This window comes from Zootoca vivipara, chromosome 6 (genome assembly GCF_965207765.1).
Source record: "Zootoca vivipara chromosome 6, rZooViv2.hap1.1, whole genome shotgun sequence".
Lineage (NCBI taxonomy): Eukaryota > Metazoa > Chordata > Lepidosauria > Squamata > Lacertidae > Zootoca > Zootoca vivipara.
This window is the reverse complement of record NC_142589.1, coordinates 19,058,756-19,077,286: the sequence shown is the minus strand read 5'-3', so window position 1 is coordinate 19,077,286 and position 18,531 is coordinate 19,058,756. Positions and strand designations below refer to the sequence as shown.

The following is an 18,531-nucleotide window of genomic DNA, read 5'->3' as shown; positions in this document are numbered from 1 at the left end:
GGAGTGTCCTGGAAGAGGGTTCAGTTGCCTGGCACCTTTAACAAAATCACTCCACACTGCAACATTTTGTTGCAGCTTCCACTTGTAATTCCCATCAAGAACTCACATGTTCCTAGGCATGGGGAGCGAGAGGGTTGCAGACAACCAAATTTTACTCCAGGTAGACCCATTGAATTTAATGGACCCAAGTTAGCAGTTCCTGTCAACGGTCCATTCATTTCAACGGGTTTACTCTTGAGTAGGGGGCTAGCACAAGACACAGCCCTGAGGATCCCTAGCTGAACTGACGTAAGAGTAGCCAGGCTGCCACTTCCTGTTGCCAAAAATTTTGGCACCTTGGGTTGACCGCCTGTTTTGAAACTGCTCCCAAAGGAACCAGGTTTTTTTTTTTTAAGAGGTCCTATTGTGGAATGGATGCAAAGGGAAGACTCCCAGGATCAATCCAAAGTCCGACTAGGGGTGCCCTGGAATATCCTGGTCCATCTACTTACCATCTTTGAAGGAACCTCCATGCCAATTCATGCGCTTCCGACCAAAGTTTCTCTGTCAAACAGAGAGAGAAAATGAGGGGGGGGGCGATCATAAGCAGCTATACAGACACTCCATTAAAAATAATAATAATCATATTGCAGACAGTGGTGGCTGGTGCCCATTTGTACTGGTGGGCTGGAAGGCAGGGAGACTAACAGTAGGTGGCGCTAGAGCCAATAACAGGCAGGCCCAGAACCAACGACATGCGGAGCCAACTATTTCTAGTTTTGTCCCCATCCTCTCCCTCTTGAGAGACAGACGGGGGTGGGTGGGAAACAAGTTTACTGTAGTATTATTATTATTATTATTATTATTATTATTATTATTATTATTATTAGTTTATTCAATTTATATACCGCCCTTTATCAAAAGATCCCAGGGTAAAGAGGAATGTTTTTGCCTGGTGCCTAAAGACATGCAATGATGGTGCCAGATGAGGCTCTCTGGGGAGAGCACTCCACAGTACAAAAGTAAAGTCTACTCTCACCCTACCCACCATTTCCATATGGCCCCCAGAAGGCTGCCTGGGAGGGAATGCGGCCCTCAATCTGAAAAAAAAAGTTTCCTGCCCCGAAGCACTATGAAATGCTAGACATTAGCAATGATTGAACCTTGCCAATCATTCAACGTTTTTGAGCAGAGATCGGAAGGCCATCGGCGACGTATGATCTAGTTGAGATTCCTGCATTGCACGGGGTTGGACTAGATGACCCTTGGGATCCCTCCCAACTCTACAGTTCTGTGATCTTGCTCCTTTTGTTTGAACAACTCTTGCTCCCGGACTCCCAGAAGTCTGAGTAAACTGAGAGCCAAGCCCCTTCGTATATTCAGCTGCTGCTGCTTCTCCCCCAAGTGTTTCTCAACCCCGCGGCCGGCTCAGACCTGTGTACAAACAACGTCCTAAGAGGATCATCCGGATTTGAGCTGAGGAAAACAATTGCCAGTCAGAGAATTATGTTGCAACCTCAGTTATGTATGCGGTCAAATTTGCAGCCCCAGATTGAAAACAAAAACAACCACCCAAAAAATCAGGCTTTTCTCTGGAAATACTGGGCGACGTTTTACAATGCAAGAAGGTGGTGCAGTGTCCAGAGGAAAAGGGGGCCTGCGATGAATAAGCACCACAAAGATTTGAGTTCAGCATTAAGGAGTTTCTAGCCTAGGCTTGCAGCCTAATAGACGTGAAACATAGGAAGCTTCTGTATGCAGAGTCATACCACTGGGTCCACCTAGCTCTGTTCTGCCAGCCCTGCCTGTCAGCAGCTCTCCAGCATTTCAGAAAGGGAGCCTTTCCCAGCCCTTCTTGGAGATGCTGGGGACTGAATTGGGGATGTTCTGCAAGCCAGAAACATGCTCTACCACTGCAATACAGCCCCTTCCCTAAATGTACAAAAGCCACTTTATATAGTTATATCTTTGGTCCCATCTAGGTCTGGTTTGTGAACACCAGTGTTTCCCAAAGTTGGGTCTCCAGCTGGTTTTGGACTACAATTCCCATCATCCCTAACCACTGGTTCTGCTAGCTGGGGATGATGAGAGTTGTAGTCCCAAAACAGCTGGAGACCCAACTTTGCGAAACACTGGCGTACACTGACCAGCAACAGTTCCCCAAGATTTCAGCCGAGACTCTCTCCAAATCCTACTTAGCGATGCCAGGAATTGAACCTTCTGCATGCAAAGCAGATGATCTACCATTAATGCATCAGCCACGCCCCCCAAAAGGGGTGGGGAAAGATGACGCTCATTTGCACATGCTAATATGTACGTGCATGAAATTGTACAATTGCAGATGCAATGTATATGCAGGTGCAGAGATAGTTCCTATAACTGAAATAGAAATACAATATATCTCACCCGAGTGGGAAAGAAGAGCCTGACCTCAGTGTCTGATCAATCTGCTGCCAGGGTGCTAACTGTAGATAGGCAGCTCTGAGCCCCCCCCCCCCCCGCGCTCTCCCTTCTTGGGGTTCTTTTGTCCAAAGAGGTGATTGGTTTAAAGACAGAAAGAGGGCGGTCCTCTTTAAAGTAGACCACTTGGTCACCCAAAGCTGAATCTGGGGATTAGGCAAATGCATGGAGGACAACATCAATGGCAGCTAACCCTGACGGCTTTGTGCCTCGGAATGCCAGGTGCTGGGAACTGTAGGACACGAGACCACTGCTTGTGGGCTTCCCGTCACGGGTTATCTGGTTGGCCGCTGTCAAATGAGATGGGCCGCTGGCTTGACGCAGCAGACTCTTCTTATGTTCCTAATTTTCAGAAGCCACTGGGGTGGCTAAATATAGTACATGCAATTCACTCAAGCGGTTGCAGCCTTGCACACTTCCATCCATCCATCGATACATAGAGGGTGAGATAATGGGGGAGGGGGAACAATAAGAAATGTCCATGCAGGATGTGAGGGACAGGGGATATCGCGAAGTCCCTCCCCTCCTGAGTTCCAGCCCATCCCCGAGCGCAGGGGAAAGCAGGGAGAGTTCCGACTCAAGTGGGGAAGCAGGAAGTGGTGTCCGAGGCTCAGGCAGGGTAGAGGAGCCATCGTCCCAGGTGGGACAGGAAGGGGGAAGCAAGGGGGGCAGACCTATCCCCCCAACTCCGGAATTGCGCAGAAAACGTAGGGGGAAGAGGCTGGGTCTCCCCAAGTTGTTATGTTGGAGAAAAACGCGCCAAACGCCATTCGGAGGTTCTGACTCAAGCGGATAAGATGTGTCTCTGTAAATAGTACTGCCTTTAGCACTGTAAATACGCAGCACCAATAAAAAGATAAAATGCAGAGCCGTGTGGAGTCGTTACTCTGAAGTAGCCCACCCAGGCCACTGTGGCACAAGATCTCACAAGAGTCTCCACAACCCTCATGCAACCCTCCCAGAGGCTGGAAAGCAACGCTCACTCTGGGCAGGTAGGGAACTCTGGGCAGGTAGGGAACTCTGGGCAGGTAGGGAACTCTGGGCAGGTAGGGATGGTCATGTTTTTCGGGAGGAGTGGCAGTTCCACGGGGGTCTTCCTGTTTTATAAGATCTTGCCTTTATGTGTAGACACCCTGCCCCCTGAATGTAACATCCATGTAATTTGCGGGCCTAGTGTAAAATTCTTGCTATTCAAGAAAAAGGAAAAGGAAAAGGAAAAAAGTCCTTTCCTTTCCTCTCCTCTCCTCTCCTCCCCAAACCCAAACAGAAAACCAATTCTTGCAGCTTTGCACCATTGCATACAGGTGTGCTGAACACCTGGGCACAAAATCCTGTTTGTTTTCTACACAGCTGTGTGTAGCAAAATGCCAAGAGGCACTCCAAGGGTCCCTATTTTCCAGCGACATCTCCTGGATTTACAGAAGCCAACCTGGTTTCTGATTTGGTCCCAGAATGTCCCACTTTTTTCTTAGGACATGCCTATTCTCATCAGAAAAATGTTGGTGGGTAAAGGTAAAGGGACCCCTGACCATTAGGTCCAGTCGTGAACGACTCTGGGGTTGCAGCACTCATCTCGCTTTACTGGCCGAGGGAGCTGGCGTACAGCTTCCAGGTCATGTGGCCAGCATGACAAAGCCGCTTCTGGCGAACCAGAGCAGCGCACGGAAACGCCGTTTACCTTCCCATCGGAGCGGTACCTATTTATCTACTAGCAGTTTGACGTACTTTCGAACTGTTAGGTTGGCAGGAGCAGGGACCGAGCAACGGGAGCTCACCCCTTCGCGGGGATTCGAACTGCCGACCTTCCGATTGGCAAGCCCTAGGCTCAGTGGTTTAACCCATAGCACCACCCGCGTCCGGTGGGTATGGTAGGATGTCCCTATTTTCATAGGAGAAATGTTGGAGGGTATGGAGTTATCCAAACCCCAAGCCATTTGAAGGCAGCCCTGTATACGGAAGGGTTTTAAATGTTTAATGCTTTATTGTGCTTTTCTATATGTTCGAAGCCGCCCAGAGTAGCAGGGGAAACCCAGTCAGATGAGTGAGGCATAAATAGAACAACAACAACAAAACAACAACAACAACAACAACAACAACAACAACAACAACAACAACAACAATGGAATAGGATGTCCCTATTTTCATCAGAGAAATGTTGTACCATATGCAAAAAAGGATCCCTTGCCTTGCTTCTTAAGCCTTAAGAGGAAGTCACACAACCAAGGCCTTTCCCACAGGGCCTTAACCACTTGGTCAATGTGTGTGTCTCTCTCACATACACACCTTGCAACTTTGGTGTGTGCTCTTCTTTGCCTTATTTCAGTTTCACTTTCTCAACGTGAGTGATGGGGTGGGGGGAATCCAAGTTCCAAAGTGACTCAAGCTTTTGTTTAGTTTTCCAGTGACCTTTGCCCCCAACAGCCCTAACATTATCACTGAAGCAGGTCCCCATACTAGACTCCCACCCGCCTTGGGTCTTGTTGCAACACGTAGCCGATGAGCAAGCCTTGGTCTACTTGCTGCTGCCTCTTGTGGTGAGAGACAGAACTGCAGCTGCAGAACCTACCTACGGTACCTAGGCCAGAGGTGGTGAACCTCAGGCCCAGCGGGTGAAAGTGATCCTCCAAGCCTCTCCCTGCCCCCCCACTCTGATCTTCGGGAGTACCCTCAGGACATACCTTCCAAGCCCTACTTTGTGCCCTCAGATGGATCGCCATCACCTCTTCCACATTATGGACATTCCTGGCTGGGTGCAAGAGGTAAATCTCAAGGGAGCAGAAAGGGCCAGGCAGTGTATAATTGCAAGCGCCAGAGCCAGCTCATCTCCCAGGATTATTTCAGAAGCCAGGATGACTTCTGTAATTCCGGGAATATCCCAAGCAAACAGGGATGGTTGGAGGGTATGCCATACTGGGGGTCCCAGTTTACCAAACATAGAGCAAGGGTTGCTAACATGATGCCCTGCAGAGGTCTTTGGGACTCCTGCCTCTCAACAGCTCCTCCTACATCTGTTTGTTTGTTTGTTTCAAGTCTTTATATACCCTTTTCCCAAGTGCAGGACCCAAAGTGATTCGCAGCATACATCAAAACAGATTCAGCTACAAATGCACAAAACATTTAAAAAGCAATTAACAGTTAAATACAAGTGACCCCATTTAAACAACAGCCAGCAATGAAAACCATTTAAAAGCACAACACACATATCCAACCCCCCAACCCCCCAAAAATATACAACCCTCCCTTCAGAAGACCCTGCCACAACAGTCAGTTACTGGCCAAAGACCTGTCTGAACAAATAAAGTATTTGCTTTTTCCTGAAAGGAAAGCAGAGAGGAGACTGCACTAGCCTCCTGTAGAAGGGAGTTTCACTATCTGGGAGCAGCCACCAAGAAGTCCCTGTCTCATGCCTCCCCCGAAGATTTCAAAGCCTGGGCAGGCTAATATAAGGAGGGTCATAACCAATGCTGTGAATTGCACTGAAGCCAGCACTTTCCATTAAAAAAAATGAATCACAAATTGGCCACCCTTGCATCCATTTTCTGATTCAAGCCACATCTGCTGCTTGTGGTCCTTCGAAAATCTAAGCGGAGCGCATGAACTCTGCCATAGATCCATGGCAAGGTTCCCCTCTCCTTCCAAGTTTCCAGGAGAGGAAAGCTCAGTTGCGTGGACTCTTGTGCTGAAAAGGTCCATCCCTGTGCTTCACCCTCCCCTTTCCAATTCACTCCAAATCTCCCTGGAAAAGTTGATAGAAACCCCAAAGTCATCTTCAAATAGAGAGCGTGATTAACTCCCCAGTTCCCGGGGATCTATCAAAGGCAGCACCATATCCTGAATCCAGATGGCACTGGATTTGCTTTGCTCACTTCTGGAACAGACAGAGTTAACTTGTTTTGTTTTAAAATGCAAGTGTGACCTCTGACCCTCCGCTGGCCAGGCCTCAGCTAATCAGGGCAGTAATTCAGGCCAGCTGCGGCTAAACTGGAGCTCCGCATGCATTTGTCCAATCCGGAATAAAAGCATTTGGGACGAGGATGCAAGCTTGAACACTTTGGAAACAAAGTACAATTTCATTACGTGGGATCCTAGAGTTGGAAGGGAGCTCCCTTCCCTAAGGGTCATATCTCCCTTTTGGTTTGTTTTTCTTTTTTCTTTTTCTTTTTCTATTATGTTATTTCTTATACAATATTATACACACATACATTGTTGCTACTACATCATTAAACATTTGTTGCATTTTCAAAGTACTTGCTTCTTCTTCCCTTCTTTCTGTGTTATTTGTGTTAAATCAAATACAGATACATAAATCAAATTTCGTCAAATATCCTTAGTCAAACCTAACAAATTAAATCAAAAATATTGACTTCCCGTCACCTCCCGAAGTGCACCACATCTATATTACTAATGTACATACTTTCCTCTTCGTTTTCTTATTGTCTCTTTTGTACATCAAAGATCCAATCATACCGACATATCTTATAAGTTATAAGTTTGCGTTATAAGACAGTCATTCCAAGGCTACCATGGAAATTACATTATTGTTATTATTTTCTTGCAGATATCTTTTAAACATTTTTTCACAAACGCCTGTTTAGTGTTTCCCCTTAAATTATCTGTTAATTGAGCCAATTCCACAAAGTCTAGCAGTTTGTTTTGCCACTCTGTTACTGTTGGGATTTTGTCCCCTTTCCAGTTTGCAGCTATTAGCAAACAGGCTGCAGCTGTCGCATATAGGAAGATCTCTCTGTTACTTACAGGTATATCTTTACTCAGGATTCCCAGAAGAAATGCCTCTGGTCTTTTTATAAAAGTTACTCTAAAGATCTTTTTCATTTCTTCATATACAAAATTCTAAAAAATTTCAGCACCCCCACCACACCTAAGGGCAGGGGCCCCAAACTAAGGCCCGGGGGCCGGATGCGGCCCAATCGCCTTTTAAATCCAGTCCGCGGACGGTCCGGGAATCAGCATGTTTTTACTGAGTAGAATGTGGCCTTTATTTAAAATGCATCTCTGGGTTATTCGTGGGGCATAGGAATTCGTTCATTTCCCCCCCCCCAAAAAAAATATAGTACGGCCCCCCACAAGGTCTGAGGGACAGTGGACCGGCCCCCTGCTGAAAAAGTTTGCTGACCCTTGCCTAAGGGTCATATCTTCCAACCCCCTGCAATGCAGAGATCACTGCGAATCATGAGTACTTCTCGAGTTTCAGAATCCAAACTGTGGTCTGAGTGAACAATTGCACCTGCAAGCCATGGTTTGGAGTCCCTCAACATCTGGAGGGCACCAGGTTGGGGAAGGTGGCACTGTCAGGTCTACGGCAGCTTAGCTTTCCCCTTTCCTGAGGTAGGGTGGAAGGCACTACGGGGCTTTTGGAGTGCCCACCTGAAACACTCCTGAAATCTCAAGCATCTTCTGGGTGAATGCTGGCTAGGGCCATGCTGGCTAGGGACTGATGGGAATTATGAGTCCAACAACAACTGAAGACACATTGCCGGCTTCCCTGCAAAATGAGAGCCAGCAGACCAGGAGAGACCAGGTTCGAATCCTGCCCCCCTCAGCCATGAAGCTCATTGGGTGACCTTGGGCCAGTCGCTGCCTCTTGGCTTAACCCACCTCACAGGGATGTGGTGGAGATTAAAAGAGCAGGCTACCTGCTTCAACAGCTGGTTGAGTTGCAAAACAATGAAGCTTGGAACGGTGCAATGGAGAACTTATGAAACGGCACTGGAATACTAGCTCTGCCTAAGGTATGGTGGAGAACAGCAACAACTGACAAAAAGTAGACATAATACAGTACAAGGACAGGAAGAAACATCATGGACAGAATAATAGCCACACACAAAGAACAACAAAGAGAGAGTTTGAATGCTTCATCTGGAAGACTGTAAATTATTTGATGTGTTAATGCGAATGGAAGTCGTTAAAATTGCAGCTGCAGTATAAGTGCTTGTTATTCTGACTGGGGTGCAATTGGGATTTATACGTTTTTGGAACGCAGAGTTAAAGTGAATTATCAAGCCATCAATTCTAGCACGCGGGCGGGGGGGGGGGATGGGACAAAATAACATAATTTGGCATCTGAACAATTGGCATTATTGATTGTATTATAATTTGGTATTGTGACAATGAGGCTTTTATTGGGTCATTGTACCTGAAAACTAATATAAAATTATTACACATAAAAGAGCGGGTCACCTTGAGCTCCGCCCATGGAGAAAAAAGGTGGAATAGAAATGCAATAAACAACAACAACAACAGTGGATTATAGGCTATTCTAGAGGGCACAGTGGCGGTATGAAGGACCTACCTTCTGCCTTCCAGGGCTACGGGCTCCTTGGCCATTGGTTTCTTCACACAGTGGCTTCAGGCTGCCCCCGACAATTTTTGAGGGCTCTGTGGGCTCGCCGTTCCCTAGGCCCTTCATGGCGGCCCGGTATGACATGCTGCGGAGGTTGCGCTTGAGCGTCCCTCCATCCAGCTCTGCTTCCTCGGGGTCGTCAAACGAAATGCTGGGGGCCGACATGCGCTTGGGGTCCAATCGGGCGGCTTCCTTGCTCAAGACGACCGCCGAGAAGCTCTGGTGCCGAGAGGGGACCTTGGGCTTGGGTCCCTCCGCCAGGCCCTTGGGGATGAGCTGCTGGGTGCCCACCTTGAGGGCGGCTGGGCTTTGGGTGCTGAGGATGATCCGGCGGGCCCCAGTGGGCGACGGGGAACGCTCGGCCAAGAAGGCAGGGCCGTCCAGCGGGCCCAGGGAGCTGCGCTTGCCATTTGGGGACACATTATTGGCGCTGAGGCGCAAATCCGAGCCGACCTGGTGCTCCAGCAAAACGGCCTTGTCTCCCAAGGAGCCAGTCGAATGGCGCTGAGACATGGCGCCGGCGTCTGCAGATTTGTGGGGCCTGGAGAAAGGAAGAAAAACCATCAGGGATGGAGTTTTCCAGCACAGGAAGCAAATAAAATATGGGAGTCTCTAGGGATCTGAATCTGCCAAAGCCATGACATAATAAACATGTGAAGACCATTTGGGTGGTTTCATTCAGAATCCCTGAGGAAAATATATTTATTACTCATTTTGGAGTAGGTAGTAACACTTAAATGAAAAAATTGTTTTAAAATACAGTGGTATCTGTATTTTTGGCAGGGGGTTGGACTGGATGGCCCTTGTGGTCTCTTCCAATTCTATGATTCTATGATCTCGGATGTCGAACGTTATCCTTTCCGGAAGGATGTTCAACTTCTGAAACATTTGATTTCCGAGGCGTGGCTTCTGATTGGCTCTTGCAACCGGAAGAGCCAATCGGAAGCCGCTTGTCCGCCACGTCGGATGTTCAGCTTCCAAAAAAATGTTCAGAAACCGGATCACTTACTTCTGAGTTTTTGACGTTCAGGAGCTGAAATGTTCAGCAACGGAGACGATCGAAAACTTGAGGTTTGACTGTACCAGGATATTGTCTTATGATATTCTCAGTTGGAGCTAAATTTACTAAGCATTCCAAATTGTAACATTATTTCACAGGTGGCAATTTTTTGCCCTGCAGTTGAAAATGAATATTTTTGTTTGTTTGTTCTGTAATCTAACATCATGGGGTGAGTTAATTTTTCAACAATAATTACGCCCCAGACTTAACTATGCCAGAAATCCTTATTTAATTTGTCTAAATATTTCCTTTTCTTGTGACAACCATAAGAAGGCCATCTGTCACGTACAATCTAGTTGAGATGTCTGCATTGCAGAAGGTTGAACTAGATGACCCTTGGGGTCACTTCCAAGTCTACAGTTGTATGATTCTATGAATAAATATACTCAATTCTTTCCAAGCCACTTTCCATTTGGCCCACCCCATATCGCCAAGAGAGGAACCACCATAAATTCTTGCTTTCTTCTTAAATTAATTTCTAGGAACAACATCTTCCCGAAAGCTGCTGCTGAGTGACATTCCTACAGTAAGTGGAAATATGTACCTTCATGGGGCGTGTTTTTTAAAAAAAACAATTGGGGTGGTTAATAGGTCATAAAATCACCTGTGCATAGTACCACATAAACATTAGCTTAGCATAGTATTAAATCTTTGCTGAGGTTGATTTCATAGGCACCTTGTTGCTTATTCATTCCCATCGAAGCGGTCAATTTCTTAACAAGACTGTTCGAGGCCGCAGAAATCTTTCAGCTTGCAAAGACTAGGGGGAACAAAGGCTGTCCAACAAAGGCTGTCCAACCTGTTGGGTTAGTTTTTAAGCTGACTTCCAACTACTGTAGTATTCTCTTCCAGTTTTCTATAGCGGGTTGGGGCACAAAAAGGTACAGTATTCTTAATTCAGCTGTCTCTGTAAAAGGGCGGGGAGCTCCTCTTCCAGATACCTTACATGCAACTCCTAGATATTTGGGGGTCCCAGGACAGAGTTGTTTTCATACTAGCTTGGATGCAGTAAGTTTTCCCCTCCGTTCCTTCTTCCTTTGGAAGGATTCTGGAGGCATGCTACAGGATTCTGGAGCATGTTCAGGCATGCTACAACACCCCTATTTATATCCCTCCAAGGAGCGCACGGTTCTCCCTGCCCCCACTTTATCCTCACAACAACCCTGTGAGGTAGGTTAGGCTGAGAGATGTTGACTGGCACAAGATAGCCAGGGAAATTCATGACTACTAGGCACAATGGCTGTTTCCTGCCTCCACTGCTGGGGGCGGAATGCCTCTGAATGACAGCTGCTGGGCATCCAGAGAAAAGAGAGCAGCTGTGCTTCAGTTCTGCTTGTAGCCTTCCCTGGGTGGCATCTGGGCAGCCTATGTGGGGACAAGATTCTGGGCTAGATGGGCCACTGGCTTTTCTTAACAGCTGAGAGGGCAATCTGAACCCTGGTCTCCCAGGTTTGACGCTCTTAATTGCTACACCCAGAAACCACAGACACCCCCCCCCCTGATTATTTAATACGAATGAGGGCATGCAAAAGAGGAAATAATGGATGCAAGAAATGTAGGAGCTGATTTTGTGTTTAATTCACAAATCTCACTCATCACTGTTCCTGAAACGCACCATTGAAAATTGTTCTCGGAGAAAAGCCACAATTGGATATTCGCACATATCCTAGCACAGATTTTAATCAGGCTGCTCTGCCTTTCCATGCCTGCAGGCAGGTGAGTTTGGGAAAGCGGGCACCAGGTTAAGCAGAGGCTGAATTCTTAAGGGCTCTACAGATGAAACAAAGTACCTTTAACTCCTAGGAATAATGATATTGATGATGGTGGTGGTTGTGGTGGAGCTATGCACTGCAGCTAATTGCTGCAATGCCTGGACATTTCTTTATTTACAACCCGCACCTGTTGAGACATGTTATCTAGTGTGCAAGGTAAGATTGCATTATTTACTCCACCAGCATTCCTTCCAACCCTTAAGGAGCGGAAACTCCCTTTGATTTCTCGGTTGGCAGGTTGGGGCACGGCCGGAGCAGGCAGCGAAAGAGAACGCACAGGTGAAGAAAACAAAAAGCAGCGAGACTCAAATTTGGGAAACCCTGGACTAGATGATCCTCAGGGTCCCTCCCAACTCCATGATTCTATGATGTCAAGGCCAAGATCGGGATATGGATAAGGTGGGGAAATGCAAAAAAAGAGGAACAGGGTGGGGTGTGCCCCTGCATCTAATAGTTATGTAGAAGAACAAATCGGCTCTAGGTAACAAGCTACACCTGCAGAAACTCCATCTTCTGCCCAACTATTAAAGACACAGGAGGCCTCTATCCTCTACAGTTCCTATCTGACCCTAGTTGCACATATTTTCAACCATGGTGGTGGGGCCACACAGAGCAATGCTGGAACAATTAGCTTCCTCAATGAGAGCTAGTGCCACGTGCTGGCTGAACAAACAAGCAGGAATGTTCCCGGTTCAAATTTCTCATTGGCTATGAACCTGCTGGCAGTTCTGTTGGTATTATTATTATTATTATTATTTCTTCTGAGGATCATACTGTTGACTCCTCCTGCAGGGCTCTCATTAAAAAATTACTTAAGTCATGTATACAAAGGGCTTTCAACATTCTAAGTGCTACACTGTGCTGTTCATAACAATTTGTCTTGTTGGATTTACAAGTACTGGGCCACAGTCAAAAGCACAGGAGCCAGGTTGGTAAAAAAACATGCAGGCAAAACTGGCTAGCATCAACTGCTGAGGCAGGGGGTAATAAATAAAAAGGGAATCAGAGAATCATAAAATTGTAGAGATGGAAGGGACCCAAAGGGCCATCTAGCCCCAGCTCCCTGCAATGCAGGAATCACAGCTAGCCATACAGGACTAGCAGTCAGGTGTGATTCAATAACCACATTCAGATGAAAATTAAAGCCTGTTTATATGGGGAGTGCATCTGCTTTGGATGCAGAAAGTCACAGGTTCAATTCCCACCATCTCCAGGCAGGACTGAAAATGTTCCCTTTTCTGAAACCATGGAGAGCTGCTGCCAGTTAGTGTAGAAAATACTGAGCTAGCTGGTGGATCAAAGGCCTATGGTTCTCTCCCAGGACACTTTCAGATTCACCATTTCCAGGTGTGATTCCATCATGTACCAGCAAATTAGGGTTGCACAATTCAAGTTAATTTGGCTCTCTCAACAAACCTGCTTCCCTGCAAAATTTGGACTTTTTGCGGTAAGAGAAGCGAGGTGGAAATGCACCAGAAAGTGTGAAATAGCACTGGGCTTGACTCAGTGTCATATAACCTCCTTGCAAAAGAAACAGAATGAGTACTCAACAAATAGCCGCTGCTATCTAACCTCCCCACAAATTTTCTGCAAAGGAATCAGGACGGATGCTCAGTAAATAGGTCACCTGGAACCAATCCGAGTTTCCAGGAAGGAGGTAAACTTTAGGGTTATAGCTCCTATCCAATGTTACCCTACTCACTGTAGAGCCATTGAAATTAATGGACATAGCTAACTTAGGCCCATTGATTTCAGTGAGTCTGCTCTAAGTAGGACCAACCTTGGAAACAACCTGATATGACTAGTTTCACTTTCAAGCCTTTCCGTGAACCCAGGAGAATGCCAGCAAGCCTAAGCAGCTTGTAAGCTTTTACTTAGTCAACCCGTTCCCAGCCAAAGCACTTTAAATACTGAAAAGCTTGATCCTAACAGTGCCCCCCCCCCAGCAGTGTCTATGGCTTTCAAACAGATCCCTTTTATTCAGACCTTGATTTCCCCAAACTATTCTCTGCAGGCTGACCCTATCCAGGTTCACTCTTAAATCAGTGTGACTTAATTTACTCCCAGAGAGGCAGCATGGTGCTAGACATTTTTACTTGGGAGTAAGTGCCAGCATATTCATTGGGCCTGCACAGGATTTCACCATGGGCACCTGCAATCCTTTTGGGGAGCGGTGGGGGGGGGAAGAAACAGAGCACCTAAAGCGAGGGGGGAATAATTACACACACACAGAGAGAGAGAGAGAGAGGGGGGGGGGAGAGAGAGAGAGTAGCGTCTACACATTTTGCTTCATTTCACAGATTCTACAAACTTACTCTTTGTTTCTGTTTGGGATATCTGGGATTTTTTGGGGGGAGGGGAAGGAAGGGGCACAGTTGCGCCCACCCACCGTGCAGTGGATACACATGTATTACACGCAGGAAAGCTACACTCATCAATTACTAAAACAAAACAAAATATTACAACCCTCTATTATGCTTACTCGAGTAAATCCGATTGCACTCAGCTGGGTCATCACGCACAAGAAGCCCGCCCCCCTCCACGCCAAGCGCGCGCCACAATCCAGTGTGGACTGAGACTCAGGAGTAAGTTCCACTTCGACGATGCACCGCTTACGTCAGAGTAAAAGGTGCCTGTTGCAATTTTCCAGCCAATCTCCTTTTAACCCTTTGTACACCGTGCGCCACGGATGCGATCCTCGGGCCGCCTTCCACAGAAGGAAGTCCTCTTATAAACAACAGGGGCCTGTATCCTGCGGGAGCCCTGCTCAGAGTAGACCCGCTGAAATTAGAAGATCCAGGCCTGGGAAATGATCGGACCCCTGCTAGCCTAGATTTCGCCCCCCAGGATTTGCAAGGGGGTCGGACACTGATTTGTTCCTTTAGTGCACAATGGATCGTGCGGAGCAGCTTTGCTTTATTAACTGCTGGGGCGCCCTTTTCTAAGCGGGATACATACGACCCGCGGAGGTGACTGCCTGAACGCCCACGATTTGAAACGGAGCCACGCAACTCCAAATCACAGCTCCCCAAAATCAAGGCGCGCGCGGGGTGGGGGAGAGGTGCGAAGAGCCTCCCTCCCAGGAAGCAAGTGGGCAAACTATGCCTTGTCCTCCTTTGATCAGCGAGCTAACTTTCCCACGCGCGCGCGCACACACCCAAAACAAACCCCCGCGCGCTCACCCTCCAAACGCGCTCACCTTCTTTACGTCTCCATTGGGGCTCAGTCTCCAGCGTCAACGGGGCGCCATAGTCCTCGGCCTGGGACAAAAAAGAAAAAAAGCAAAGCACAGGTGTCGCCTGAGAAGGGGGACTCCACCCTCCGAGGAGGAGCCTGAGATCGAAGTGCACCTGGGCAAGTCCTCCCACTTCGCTCTCTTTCTCCAGATGCGGCGCAAGAGCCGACGGGTCTCTCTTGCAGCCAGCCAGCCAGCCTTGCCAATTCGGGGCTTCGGCGTCCCAAACACTTCCTCTGAACTTCCTTTAACTCTTCCAGGCCGGGCAGATTCCCACGCGGGCGTCAAGTTACAAAAGGTTCAACCCTCTGCCGCGTTAACCAGCAAAACGCAACGCAGGGAGTTGCATTTTTTATATATATATATAAAAGTCATTTCTTGTGTTTTTTACAGTGTCCTAACCTACATAGCTTCGCCTCCGGACATTTGTCTTATACTGAGTCTATCTAGGTGCTGCTGGAAGGATTTTTTTTTTTTAGCTCAGTAATGTCCTCACTGACTACCGGTCAGTGCAGCGGCTCTCCAAGATTTCGGAGCCCAGTGCCATCTTTTGCATATTATTTATTTATTTTTCATCCTTCACCGGCAGGCCCCATGGTGGGTTGCGAACATTTCAAATTCAGAATTAAAAAAAGTTAAAACAGGTTACCTGTCCCAGGAATAGGGTGGGTCCTGAAAAACACACACCACAAGGGTCAAAATGCAAAGGTAAAGAGGTGTGCCTTCAGCATTCACGAAAAGCTGCATAGTGAATAAGGTAGATGGTTATTTGAGTTTATGGCAGAGGAGAAATTTAAACCCAGAACCTCATGATCCACACCTCAGCCTTTTAGTGAACAGGCTACTTCAGACAGTGACTAGTTCCTATGTCTTGTTCCTCTCTAAGGAATCAAGTTCAGCCTTCATGGTATTTAACCATGGCTCAGCATCCTCTGAGGTTAAACTTTGGACCTCTTGGAAGCTTGAAGGTTCCCAAACCTTCTCTGAGTTACTAACAACAGCTGTATCTGCTATGACTGTTTTAGCAAACTCTTCAGCATACCTTTTGGGTGCTTTACCCTTTGTGGCCCCTTCAGATCTGCATACTATAGACAAGTCTTTCATGCTAGGCCTGTGGGCCTGTGGGCTGCCCAGCATTTCATGCTAGGCCTTTGGGCTGCCCAGCATTGTCCTAAAGACAATGAGCTCCCATTGCTTGGTCCCAGCTCCTGCCAACCTAGCAGTTCGAAAGCACCTCAAAGTGCAAGTAGATAAATAGGAACCGCTACAGCGGGAAGGTGGCGCTGTGGTTAAACCACTGAGCCTAGGGCTTGCTGATCAGAAGGTCGGCGGTTCGAATCCCTGTGATGGGGTGAGCTCCCGTTGCTCGGTCCCGGCTCCTGCCAACCTAGCAGTTCGAAAGCACGTCAAAGTGCAAGTAGATAAATAGGAACCGCTACAGCGGGAAGGTAAACGGCGTTTCCATGTGCTGCTCTGGTTTGCCAGAAGCGGCTTTGTCATGCTGGCCACATGACCGGAAGCTGTACGCCGGCTCCCTCGGCCAATAATGCGAGATGAGCGCGCAACCCCAGAGTCGGTCACGACTGGACCTAATGGTCAGGGGTCCCTTTACCTTTACAGCGGGAAGGTAAACGGAGTTTCCATGTGCTGCTCTGGTTTGCCAGAAGCGGCTTTGTCATGCTGGCCACATGACCTGGAAGCTATACGCCGGCTCCCTCGGCCAATAATGCGAGATGAACGCGCAACCCCAGAGTCGGTCACGACTGGACCTAATGGTCAGGGGTCCCTTTACCTTTACCTTCAGCATACCTTTTGGGTGGTTTACCCTTTGTGGCCCCTTCAGATCTGCATACTATAGACAAGTCTTTCATGCTAGGCCTGTGGGCTGCCCAGCATTGTCCTAAAGAAGAGAAGCCTAGCATGGAAGACTTGTCTATAGTATGCAGATCTGAAAGGGCCAACCAGAATTTAAAAGTAGAAATAAAACAGAGTAACTTTGGGTATCTAAGGCTTTTGATACCAGTTTTGGGGAATTGCAGGTGGCAGGGCCGGTGCTAGGGGTTTTTTGCGCCCTAGGCGAGATCACCTTCTAGCACACACACCCCGGGCATCTGCGGGCCTGGCCCAGCCTTCACCCCTTCCCTTCCCAGCGCCCCTCCCGCTTACCTGTGACGTCCACGGCTGAGTTGCTCTGGCCGCCCTCGGGCTTCAGCCACAGCCCCCTGGGTGCAACAGCAGCTGCTCCCGCCTGCCCGAGAAGTAGAGCACGGCGACACCGCCTGGAGCCGAAGGACTGGCTCTGGCGCATGCGTGCCGCAGGAAGGGGCTGCTCTCGCCCCACGTGTCCTCCACATGCTGCTGCCCTCGGCGCTCCGGGCACGCCTGGGCTGCACTGGTGCTGCTGCCGCTGCCCGCCCTGGACGCGGGTAGGTGGTGTCGGGGCACAGCAGCCATGCGGCAGAGTGAGTCCTGCGAAGCCAGCAGCACTCCTAGTCGTCCCAGCGCCCCCTCCATTTTGACACCCTATGCAACTGCCTAGTTCACCTTAATGGACGCACCGGCCCTGGCAGGTGGGGATAGATGCTGCTGGGCTCAGGTCCTGCTTGCTGGGGGCATCTAGTTGGTCACTGGGAGAACAGGATGTTGCACCCAATGGTCCATTGGCCTCATTCAGCAGAGCTCTTCTTACACTCTTATGAAAAAGAAAATGTCCTTGGGAGTTCAAATCGCAGAACTCTTAACATTGCATGGAATTTGGGCTCCCGTGTATCAAATAGCTTGGGAACGCTGCTGCAAAGTCCAGATTCTGCAGCTGCAGCTCGCCCTCTGCTGGGTGATGCTGCTCATTGCCTTGAATACACTTGCAACTTACATGCATTTAACTTATGGGCATTCAGCTTTACAAACTTGACAATTAAAATACCAAATAAATTGAAAGGGTACAGAAAGGGGCGGGGAGGTGGGAAGAGGACTATGTCAATCCCACTTGCCATTGCACCCAATGTGTCTTGACTATACTCAGTTTTGGTTTTAGACTCGTGATCCCCGAAATGGAACTCCCACGTAAATTGCAGGCATACTGTACTGTATTGAGAGGCAGCGATTCGGGTGGTGGGAGAGCCTGCAAACATTTGCAGTCACAATTACGAGCACGCTGCAAATGCAATCGCTGCCTAAATGGTGCTTTGGCACCCGGGCACACAGCTAGTGCTTATGCATATAAGGGTATATGCATCCTTTCAAGAGCTACAAAGTTCTGCAAAAAGCGTTTGTTTGTTTTTCCAAGTGGAGCGGGAGTTAAATGTGGAACTTACTGCAGCAATATAAGTGCAAGTGCCCCTGGCAAATGCAGTTTCCCCAGGGTGCATGCCATCTGTTTCCAGGCACCCCTGCTAACAGTGCACTGTAGTGCTTAGAGTCAGACTTCAGCCACAAAATGTTTGGAGTGACCTTGTGCCAGTCACTGTCTCTCAAGCTAACCTACCTCACAGGGTTGTTATGAGGATTAAGAGGGTGAGAGGGCATTCTCTTAGAAGCCACCCCCCCCCCCCGGTTCCTTGTAGGACAGGCATCCCCAAACTTCGGCCCTCCCGATGTTTTGGACTACAATCCCCATCATCCCCGACCACTGGCCCTGTTAGCTAGGGATCATGGGAGTTGTAGG

The 18,531-nt window shown here is 48.2% G+C and overlaps 1 protein-coding gene across 2 annotated transcripts in view; it reads right to left on the bottom strand.

The window, feature by feature from the left end:
* The window catches only part of ARHGEF16 (Rho guanine nucleotide exchange factor 16), a 34,666-nt gene extending 19,761 nt beyond the window's left edge, over nt 1-14,905 (bottom strand). Inside the window, exons 1-3 of one of the 2 annotated variants that reach the window (XM_088671674.1) lie at nt 14,115-14,905; nt 8,750-9,341; nt 492-543 (exon numbers count right to left, since the gene is read on the bottom strand). In XM_088671674.1, coding sequence (XP_088527800.1) covers nt 492-543; nt 8,750-9,313 — 616 coding nt within the window. In that variant the 5' untranslated portion in view covers nt 9,314-9,341; nt 14,115-14,905. The remainder of the gene's footprint in view (nt 1-491; nt 544-8,749; nt 9,342-14,114) is intronic. The other variant, XM_035121085.3, reaches the window with a different exon arrangement.
* Nucleotides 14,906-18,531: the final 3,626 nt, after the last annotated feature.